At 40.7% G+C, this 11,396-nt stretch overlaps 1 protein-coding gene across 1 annotated transcript in view; it reads right to left on the bottom strand.

Moving 5' to 3' along the window:
• Positions 1-5,274: 5,274 nt before the first annotated feature.
• Positions 5,275-11,396, bottom strand: part of LOC106652823 (mucin-19-like) — a 45,237-nt gene continuing 39,115 nt past the window's right edge. The window contains exons 5-8 of the mRNA XM_014371962.2: positions 7,452-7,856; positions 7,094-7,315; positions 6,603-7,020; positions 5,275-6,535 (exon numbers count right to left, since the gene is read on the bottom strand). Coding sequence (XP_014227448.1) covers positions 6,190-6,535; positions 6,603-7,020; positions 7,094-7,315; positions 7,452-7,856 — 1,391 coding nt within the window. The 3' untranslated portion in view covers positions 5,275-6,189. The remainder of the gene's footprint in view (positions 6,536-6,602; positions 7,021-7,093; positions 7,316-7,451; positions 7,857-11,396) is intronic.

Genomic DNA, 11,396 nt, shown 5'->3' with positions numbered 1-11,396 from the left:
CCAAGCGATATACAATGACAACAAACCATTCAAGTGTGTCATTTGCTCTAAATCGTTTGGGTACAAGTATGTTCTGAAAAGGCACATAAAATCAGTACATGATGGTAGCAGGCCCTTCGAATGTGATATTTGCCATAAGTCATTCAGCCGTAAATATTACCTAAAAAATCACATAAATATAGTACATATTCGAAACAAACCCTTCGAATGTGTGATTTGTCACAAATCATTTGGGGAAAAGGGTAATCTCAAAAATCACAAAGTTATAGTACATGATCGTAGCAAACCCTTTGAATGTGATATTTGTCGCAATTCATTTGGACAAAAACCACACCTCAATAGACATGTAAATGCAGTTCATGATCGTAGAAAACCTTTCGAATGTGAAATTTGTCATACATTTTATGCACAAAAAAGTTACCTCAAAAATCACAAAGTTATAGTACATGATCGTAGCAAATCCTTTGAATGTGCTATTTGTCACAAATCATTTGGACAAAAAGGCTATCTCAATTTTCACATAAATACAGTACACATTCGAAACAAATCTTTCGAGTGTGAGTTGTGTCCAAAATTATTTGGACGAAAATTTGACCTGAAACGTCACGTAAATACAGTATATCGTTATCAATCATTCCAATGTGATATTTGTCATAAGTCATTTGGCCGCAAGGATTTCTTAAAATCCCATATAATTAAAATTCATGATTATAATAATCATTTTTTTAAATGAGATTTACTTCGGAACATTTTGATGTTATAAATTTCATTTACATAAGTGTCGCATAATGCTTGAAAAATTGCGACATGAATATACATTAATTTTGTTTGAAAAACTCATTTATTTTGTTTATATTTTATACGTTCATCTATTTTGTCATGACTGTGAAAGGACATATCCTTTGTAAATAAACTACAATATTACCACACAGTAGCGGATTAGAAAAAGTGCCACCCAATGCAAACTTTCGTTGGCCTCTCGCTTGAAGCAGTAGATTTTTGATAACTCGGTAAATTAAAATCGAAGCATTAAAATAAGGTTGTTGATTGATCAAAGAACTGAAGAAAAATGTGTATAATTTACGAAAGATTATAATAATTATAAATAATGTAGAAAATATTTATTGGTTGAAATAAAACTGTTGAACGGTTTCCACTTTTATTTTTTCATTACGAAGATATTATTATCGATCACATTTCTCTTAATAGAAATAATTAGTCTGACATTAAATTTATCAAAATTTTTGTCATATCATGTCAAATCAATTCAGCATATTATCACGTGAGAGTTATCAAAAATGTAGTGGTAAGTACTCACCGTATTCAAAGCTCAAGGAGTAACTAAATTGCTAAAAAATTCACGGAGAGAAGTAATTAGCAGTACTCGAAATTTCGTCTGAATCAAAAATAAGACACCACGACCATAGTGAAAAAAATTTTAATGATATTTATAAATGCTAGAGATTTAGGTAAGATACAATAATGTTGAAAATATTTTTAAAAATTTAAGAAAAACTTTTATATAATTATCTATAAATATGTACAATTGTTAAAAAAAAAGTAGTACTCTCTATTATTTAACAAATGAAATATACGCTATTCTCTCAATAACAGTTTGAATCGATGAGTTTGAGACATTTGTTTAAGCGATAAATTTTTTATAAAATCATCTGACATGAAATTGGATGCAATTATTGCATATTTGAAAAGCACTTGAATATTTTTTGAAGAGTTAATAGCAAAGCAAAGCATTATAAAAAAGTTATTATTATAATAAATATGATTATTATACAATTAAGTTGTTCAATTATGTAAAATATAAATAAGCTCCAATCAAACTTTTCTGGACTTGATCTAAAGTCTTTCTAGTAATATTTTTTGTTTAGTTTCAGAATTAATGAAGAGGTACTGGACATGCGAACTTGTTGTTAGACACTTACCGTGACTACATGTTTTAACATTTTTTGTGAATAATTTGATTATTACCGGTCAAATTGATTCTTCTTTTGTAAAGCTTTTTACACATTGTGTCAACTAAAATTCGATTAGTACATAATTTCTTTTCGCATTTTTCACATGAGAAATCTTAATGATCTTGGTGATTTTTCTTTTCATGTAAAAGCAAACTCGATTTTTGTCCAAATTTCTTCTCGCAATTGTTGCATGCGAAATCTTTACTATCTTCATGCATTGTCTTTTGGTGTTTCGACAAATATGATTTAGTTCCAAATTTCTTTTCGCATTTGTCGCATACGTAATCTTTACGACCCTCGTGTATTGTTCTTCGGTGAAAAAGCCAAGTAGACTTTTGTCCAAATTTTTTCTTGCACTTGTCGCATTCATAATCTTTGCCCTCGTGTACTGTCCTTTGGTGTTTAAGCAAACTCGATTTTTGTGTAAATTTCTGCTCACACTTGTCGCAAGCAAAATTTTTGCGACCTTCGTGTACCGTATTTACATGGATTAGAAAATTACCTTTTTGTGTAAATTTTTTCTCGCACTTGCCGCATGCAAAATCTTTAAAACCATTATGTACTGTTTTTTGGTGTAAAAGCAAACTCGCCTTTTGTGTAAATTTTTTCTCACACTTGTCACATGCATAATCTTTCCGACCTTCGTGTATTGTCTTTTGGTGTTTAATCAAATTGCTTCGATCTCCGAATTTCTTTTCGCACTTGTCGCATGTGAAATCTTTGCGACCTTCGTGTACCGTCTTTCGGTGGGTGAGCAACTTTGATTTATTTACAAATTTCTTCCCACAATTGTCACATGAGTAGTCTTTGAGGACTTTAAGGGCCACATCTCTCTGACCTTCGTGTACTGCTTTCAAGTGAAAGAGTAAATGCGATTTTTGTTCAAATTTCTGCTCGCACTTAGCAGATGCAAAATCTTTACGACCATCATGTACTGTCTTTATGTGCACGAACAAACTCTGTTTATTTCCAAATCTTTTCGCGCATCTTTCACATAAATAATCTTTGAAAACTTCGTGGATTATTTTGTTGTGCTTAAGTAAAGTTGATTTATTTTCAAACTTCCTCTTGCACTTGTTACATGAGAAATCTTCGCGATTTTTGTGTACTAATTTTTGGTGTGTAAGCAAACTTGATTTTTTCACAAATTTCTTTTCGCACTTGTTGCATGGAAAATCTTTTTGGCTTTTGTGTTCTGATATTTGGTGTCTACTTAAATGACTTCGGAACTCAAATTTCTTTTCACACTTGTCACATGAGAAATTTTTTCGCTCATTGTGAAATGTGTCTCTGTGGGTTATCATGCTTGATTCTAATGTAAATGTATCCTGGCAAACATCACAAAAGTATTGTTTGTCGTTTGAAAAAACAATGACGTGTTCATTTAAATTATCCTTTAAGACGATTTGCTCACATTCCTTCTCATCTTCATTCATTACGATGCTTAAATTAAACGATGGATCCTTCTACTTGGTGCCACAGAAATTAAACGAGTAAAATTTATCTTTCATTTTCACTACAAACATGATCAGTGTGTTCAGTTACGTCAAAATTATTATGATCATAATGTTTACAATTAAATTAGCGATTAATTTGTTTACACATTATCCGTATAATTATTGAGTCATGAGTTTCAAAATATAACTTGGCAATGATTCCGAGGAATTGTTTTGGCTTACTAAACTTAAGTATTATTCAAAAAAATTCCCTGTTATATCGAGTCTATAAATCTATATACCACTATCCCCGTAAAAATCTGATATATTTGAAAAAAAGTTCATTCGAGAAGTGTCATCGGTAGCGGGTTACGTCAACTATGCCATGCCAAGTGAAATGGCAACGTGTTTAATGTCTGGTTAATGCGTTAAACGCTAGGTGGCGAGAGAAAATCTAATTGTAAACACACGAATAAAATAGACCAGTTTGATAGATAACAGCCAACTTAACTTGGTTTCAACTAATTTCGACTTTCTATTCGATTGCGTACAAAGAGGCATATAGACCTAGAAGATTGCGCCGAAGTGAAAATAAGAGAATAAAAGTATACCCGTACGCGTGGCTTCGCGCATTCACGAAGGCGTGAAATTTTAATCGCGTTGTAATTGGCGGGCTGAATCGTACAGTTCTGCCGTGTGTGCACACGAGCTCGATTCGCACATATCCCGTATCCGTGCCGCTGCTGTGTTTCATAGCATTTCTATTGTAAGTACACGCGATAGATCGAAGGCCGCGTATGTGTTTAGGCACGACTAAATTTATACAGATCCCGTGCGAACTATTCAGAGGCGATTTTTTTTTTCGATATAGCGCTGCATTCCTTTTTAACTGGTGTTAATTTGCTCATCGTTTAATTGTCTATTGCGTAATTACATTAGCTAAACTTTCTCGTTCCTTCGATATTCGATAAATTTGTCAAACATTATGCGATTCACTCGTATTTTATTAATCTCAAAGTATCGCTACAAATAATTTTGAGCACACTGTAACTGTAAGCGGCTGCACCCAATCGATGTTTGAATTAGCCGAACATAAATCCAGCGTTAATAAGTAAACACACACACACACACGCGCGCGTCGAGCAGGCCATTGTTTGACCCGAGCAAGCAGGTAATTCTTAAGGGAGCTTTCATCAAATTTTACCATACGCAAAATGTTTCCCTATCCGATCGCTCCTGCGCGTCAGTTTTCGGATGAATGCGCTTCATCGCCCCGCGAGTGCATTACTATGCACACACATACGCACACGTGTAAAATTATACGATCCCCCTCCCCAAAAAACTCGTTGAATCAATTTTCCGCGATGAAAAAAGAACAAAGGGCGAACGAACTACGTGTATAAGCGCGAAAAAGCCTGTGTACGCGACGAGCGAAATACGAGGGCGGCGGCGGCGGCAGAGGAAGGGAGGGCCAATAAAGCGGCCACAAATTTACGCGTCGTGGTGTGTCCAAAAATAATGCGCGCCTCCGAGAGTCCAATGGTTTTGCGGAGCTTTTTATCTCGATTTCAGAGGTAAACCACACACACGCATGGTGCAGCAGCAGCAGCAGCAGCAGCAGCACGTACAGTACCGAGAGAGAGAAAGAGAGAGAGAGAGAGAGAGAGCGACACTGCTTTTCATCAATCACACCTGAAGTGCGCGCGTATTGTTGTATATAAAACGTGCGGGTCGTGGTTAAAGAATTTCATTGTATACGTCCGCGATAATCGTTTTTACTGATCGCGCGTGAATGTACTTTTTTTTTTTTAATAAACTCGGATTGTACGATGGTGCGGTTGGATCATCGAATGAAACGCAGAGAATTATTGGGTTTTGATAATAAGTGTAATGATTTATTCCTTATGAAATATTACTTTAACAAATGAATATAATAATTTACATTGTTTTCATACATCTAGATCACAATTATTGCACGGCCAATTAAATTAAACCTATTATTAATCAAGTGAGAGAATGAGAGAGAAGAGATCTGAGAAATACTTTTTTGGATGGGAAAATTACTGCTGCGCAAAACAAGTTTCAAACTATAATTTGAAAAACAATCCGTTAACAATTTTCAAGTTTTACACTGCTTCTGTATATTTTGGTTGTATTTAGCACACAGAGATTGAAAAGATGCACGCTCACATTTGTTTTCTTCGTTTTTTTTTTCAAGTTCGAATCGCAACTTTCACTCTCGAGTTTTTCCCATTCGAAACACACAAAGTTTGTTTTTGGTTTAATTAATTATGAACACGAAAAATCTGGATAGAGAATTCCAAAATATTTCAAAGTTCGTCCAAGCAGCTTTCTTTCAGAAATTATCCTACAGTTCGTTATATATTTACAATTCCTAATGGTTGGATTACGGATTAAGTGAATTCTCGTTTTATTGCACAATGAACATGAATTTTCTAGTCGATTTTTCCGAGATATAATTTTTTTTTTTTTTCGTTAATTAAAAACTTTTTTGCTCGTTTTAGTAGGTATTTTTTGTTTTCTACGAAATTCTTTGACTGCGTAATAGATTAACAATTTTTTTTATTTACAAATCATACTCGATCCTAAACCCTGGTTAGTCCTTAGATGAGACCTTTTTTAGTTTGATAATACGGCAATTAGGAATCGACAAGTTAATCATTCTGCGAATAATTATCTTACTCTATGCGATTGAAATGACAAACGAATGAACGCGTGTCGTTACAAAACAAAAATACTTCTTCGTCAGTATATGCAAATTAATACGGCCTCCAAACTTGTCTAGGCTTAGGACTCTTCTCCTTTCTCGGCCTCATGGTCTCCCGGTCCATCACGACGTCGACGATGTCGTCCTCTTTTCGCCTCGACGTGGTCAGATCCTGGCCGACGTTCTCCTTGTCCCGATGATGGCTGCGCGTCTTGGTGCTGAGATCGACGGTGCCCTCGACCCGGATCTTGACCGTCAGTCCGCCGCAGTGATGATGATGATGATGGCTCGACTCGTCCAACTGGTCCAGCTGCGTGCCGTGATCCGGCTCGTTCAGGTTCTCGAAACTGGGCCGCAGACGACTCGAGGAATCCTCCAGCGCTATCTCCGAGTCGGTCCTGAGATAGAAAAAATTATCCATTTAAGATCGGCGAACTTCAACTCGTTAATTTTAGATTCATATACCTGCTCGGCGACATCTTCGGGCTGTCGAGCGACTCGTCGCTCTGCGAGCTTCTGGCCAGTTTCGGCCTTGGCTCGTCGCTGTCGTCGACCTCGATGCTACTCTCGGGGCTGTCCCTGTCCTTGTCCCGGTCTCGGTCGGCTGTCTCGTCGTCGGCTCTGTTGCTCACGTCGTCGTTGTCCGTGGCCGATGCCGCCGCCGCCGCCCGGAACTTGCGCAGATCCTCGAGGCGCGAGGAGGAGTGGCCGTCGGGCCGCTGCAGTCGCTGCTGGGCCATGCGCAGCGCCAGGGCGTGCCACTCGGGCTCCAGCAGGTACTGCTGCGAGTGATAGAGCGGATTGTACAGCCACGAGGACTGGGGCAGGAGGGGCGCGAAGATCGAGCCGAACAGAGAGTTGGTCGCGCCGAGGAGGTGAAGACCTGTTGTATATTAAAAAGTATATAGAATTAGTGAGACTACAGTTCATAAAGGTGAAAAGAATGATTAGTTTACCTTGAAAGTGCTGATGATGGCCCACGGGACTGGAATGGCTCGAGGCAGTAGTAGTGGTCGTCGTCGTGGTAGACGGCTCGTTCGCCGGCGGTGTCGATGCAGTGGTCGCGATCGACAGTAAGCTCGGCGCGCCGCCCGTAACATTACCCGACGGCGACGCGATTGGCACCGATGATTCCCGAGTGGAGGCGTTCAACTGTCCCAACTCTCCTCTCGACGAATCTTCGATGAACAATTTATGAAAAAATTGAATAATGTATTAAAACCTTTAACTGAAACTCGAATAACCATAAATCTGCTATAGGAAGTTAACTTTTTTTTTAACTGAAATAAAAAAAGATGAAGTTAAGAGCCTCACCGTTCACGGTGCTGTTGGGTAGCCGCGGCGACCTCCGCTGCTCGATACCGCTGCCGGCCGCGTGGTGGAAAGGGTTGAAGGCCGAGGCTGCCGCGACCGCCGCCGCCGCCGCTGCAGCCGTGACTGCTGCTGCGCCTCCGGTACTACTGCCGCCGTTGCTTCCCTGGTTGCCACCACCACCGGTGGTCGTATTATTTGTCTGATTAGTGGCGCAAGCAGCAGCAGCAGCAGCACCACTGCTACCGCCGCTGGTTTGTCCGCTGCTGCTGCTGGTCGCGGCCGTCGGCGTCGCATGATGACCGGACTGGCTCGACAGAGCCGGCGGCAAACAGGCCGGGCCCAGAGCGCCACGGGGTAGGCCGCCCCAGCTCTGCGTGCCTTGATCCAGACCCAAGTGCTGCAGACCTGTGCGCGAGAAATGACGATAGGTTTTAGTTACCAATATTACTATGAGATATAATGTGTAATATAATGTGTAATTGTGTCTTTCATGCGCTCACTTGGCTCGCCCACGATGCTATCGTTAAGTAGATGTGGGTTGTTTGTTATCATTTTTTTTTTTTTTATAATGTTGTTGCACACGCATGCATTATTTGTTTCGAATAAAAGAGCGTAAGAATCAATATTTCAGAACTCTTTTCCTATTATAACCAGATTTATCGTCATGTTTGATTATGAGTTTTCTGATTTCATCAACAGATGGAGCATTGCAAAAACGAAAGTGTTAAACATATTTTTATCAGATTTAAGTGAAAAATTTTTTTCATGACTAATTGCCATATACAAAACGAATTCGAATCGCAGAATGAATTGATACGTAAAATAGAGAGCTAGCTCATACGAGGATGAACGAAGCTAAAAGGAATAGCCGCTTAATGAAAAGAGCACAGAAGAGTCAATAAAGTATTAAAAAGTATCGACGCGGGAAAAACGCTACGCTTACACTTAATCGAGGTAATATCGGTTTTCCCGAAACCAAGATCAATAGCAGATTATGACTCGCTTTTAAAATATTTTCCTTCCGACAGGCCACTGGTTTATGCTATGCCTTCCCACGCGAATAATGACGTTTGAAAAAATAGCAAGAAGTGGTGGGAATTATGAATATGTAATTACTTAGATTGTTCCATACTTGTGCACTTCAATGATCCAAAAAGTAGTTTTATTAATAAACCCTTCGTTATTAAATACGAAGGTATCGATAAGATTTATAATCTTGTGCTATAAAAAGCCCCATCGAGATGATAGACAAAGTATTAATAAAAAAGAAGTGGGTGCAAAAAATTCAAAGGTCCGGAAAAGAGGAGAAAAAAAAATCGAAACGACGTCTTTCTCCTTAAAGGATGCCGTCGTGGTGCATATTATGCATTATAAAATCTTGGATGCAAAAAGTAAAAATAAAAAAAAAACGACGACGTCAGAGCCACCTTCCAGAGGTAGAGCGAGTAGTAAATATGTAGCGAAGAGGAGTGATATAAAGTTGGAGGAGAAACGAGAGCTTATTTTCTTTCTCTTTCCCTCTCGAGGCAGCAGCATCACGAGGGAGAGCAGCAGCTGCAGAAGGGGAGGAAACGAGAGTAACTATATACATACATACACACGCACACAGAGAGGGATGAGTAGGAGGAGAGGTAGAGAGGTGCAGCATTCACAAAGTCAGCCAGCGGGTAGTGGGCGTGGCGGGCGGAGATTGCGGCCTGCCAGGATTGGTTGGCCGCAAAGCCCTTTTCGTGGGGCCCCGCCGGAAAAAAAGCATCATCCCCCAGAACACGTATACGTATGTATAGCTACGTGCATGTATGTATGTGCACACACAGAGACACATGCACGAGCAAGCAGGGGAAATTTTTCCCCTCTCAAGTGAGTAAATGTGTGTATGTGTATGTTAGCGCAGCAGCAGCAGCTTTTCTTCTCTCCTAGAGAGAGAGAGAGAGAGAGAGAGAGATAGTGACAGGTATGTGTGCCACGCAACTGCAGTAGCACCTCCGCACTTGCACATAGCTCACACCAGATGCTGCTGCTGCCGCCGAGCGAAAATTAGAGGGAGAAAAAGATGGAGTGAGATAGAGACAAATAGAAAGAAAAGCGCGGATAGAGATAAACATAACTTTTGGATAAATAAAGCGAGAATATAATATCCGAATGTTTACATATAGAAACTTCCGCGAGCTCCGAGACGAGCGAAATGAGAGATGTACTGAAACTCGACAGTCGATAAGAAGTACTTTACGTAGGAGGAGATACTTTTTCAAGGAAGATGCACTTTGTGGAAATGAGTTGACCTGTAGGGCGCGTATAGCCGCGTGCAATGGATTTCTATGGAATATTAAAAATTTCTCAAAACTCAGCAAACTTCCAGCTACGAGAGCTTTCGTATCATGTCCGCTGAGATATATATTTTTAAAGCTCATTTGGACATTACTATCGTTCCGAATTGTGATTCCGTAAAATAAATCGATTCTCGAAAAAAGGCTAGTAACATACCGACGGAGCAGCAGCAGCAGCAGCAGCATCGTACAATTTGGTACGGTAGACCTACACACACCCGCGCGGCAGCTGTGAGCTTTTAAAACGCTCGAACGTACGCATACGTACGTATAGTACAGTACGCGCGGTAACATATTTTCAATTTAATAAACCTCCGAGTGGCGTCGCTCTCTCTCTAGCTCGCACCACCACCCCACCTCTTCTTTTTCAACCCCATCGCTGTGCGCTCTGCTCGTGGCGCGTTAACTCGGCGCGTTGCTTTTGGACAGGAACGATAATTCCGAAAACAAATGAAGACTAATGAGCAGCTTACGCTTACGACGGTGTTTGTGTGTATAAAGGCAAGGTAGCATACCAAAGGGTTCGTTGCTGCTGCTGCTGCTGCACGCACCCTTTTAAGGAGCTCAAGAGAAATACCCAAGGCTCACGCAGCTATAGCTCCGCGCGTAGGAGCATATACGTACCGGAGGAGGGTAAGCTACTAAGAAAAGTGCTGCCGCTGCAGCATCCTCGAGACTATTTAGCGGAAGGATGACGTATTGTCTCGCTTCGTAACTCGGAGGAGGGTTCAGAGCTGCCAGCTGCTTGCCCAAATAACGTTCGTACGTAACGTACCGCCAGGATTGACGCATCGATCGCCGAGTTGCGGTGACTCGTGGAAAATAGTCGTGAAAATTCTCTCTCTGGAGGATCGAAAAATCAGGTATACGTACGAAAACAATCGCGGAATATTTTCCGCCCCAACGAGCGACGACGACAACATTTGCTGCTGCTACTGTGTGCGAAGTGAATTCTCAGCAGCTTAGTAGCTTAAAGAGGTATTAGCGCGGGCGCGCTTGGCGCAGTAAAAGAAAGATGGAGAGAGTAAACTTGAGTGAAAAGGAGCCGCCGCCAACTCGTCCGGCTAGCGTGAGATACATAATAAATTAATTCGCCTCTCTCTCTCTCTCTCTCTCTCTCTCTCGGGCTTCTTCTTCTCTAGCCCAGTCTCTCGGATTGAGCCTGGGCCCTTTTATCTATTCAGATCTATGCAAAGCAGGCGTTAAAAAGCTCTCCCAGCGCTGCTCTCTTATATATACACTCTTCTTTCGCGCTGCCCTGCTTTCGCCTACCGACTTAACCCTTATACCGTACTATATACCCTTTACCTCTCGGGAAGTTTTGTGCTTTACTCCGCTCCCTCCCCACACCCCACACCCCCCCCNCTCCCTCCCCACACCCCCCCCCCCCCCCCCCTCCTATATTCCTCTCTTTCTCTCTCTCTCTCTTGAGAAGGATAAATCTATCCTTTTGCAGCTGCTTAGGAGAGAGAGAGAGAGAGAGAGAGAGCTCGTTTGAAAATCTTGTGTCTCAAACTTTTGCCGCTGCTCGGCTATTTTCGAAAGGATTTACTTGCCCTCCGCGCGCTTCTTCAACCCAGCGAAAACAGTTACTTTCTTAAAAAGAGTTTCGAGAAAT

The sequence above is a fragment of the Trichogramma pretiosum genome, unplaced genomic scaffold, assembly GCF_000599845.2.
Source record: "Trichogramma pretiosum strain Unisexual culture from Peru unplaced genomic scaffold, Tpre_2.0 scaffold115, whole genome shotgun sequence".
Taxonomy (NCBI): Eukaryota; Metazoa; Arthropoda; class Insecta; order Hymenoptera; family Trichogrammatidae; genus Trichogramma; species Trichogramma pretiosum.
The sequence above is the reverse complement of the archived record's forward strand: the minus strand, read 5'-3'. Positions and strand labels throughout refer to the sequence as shown.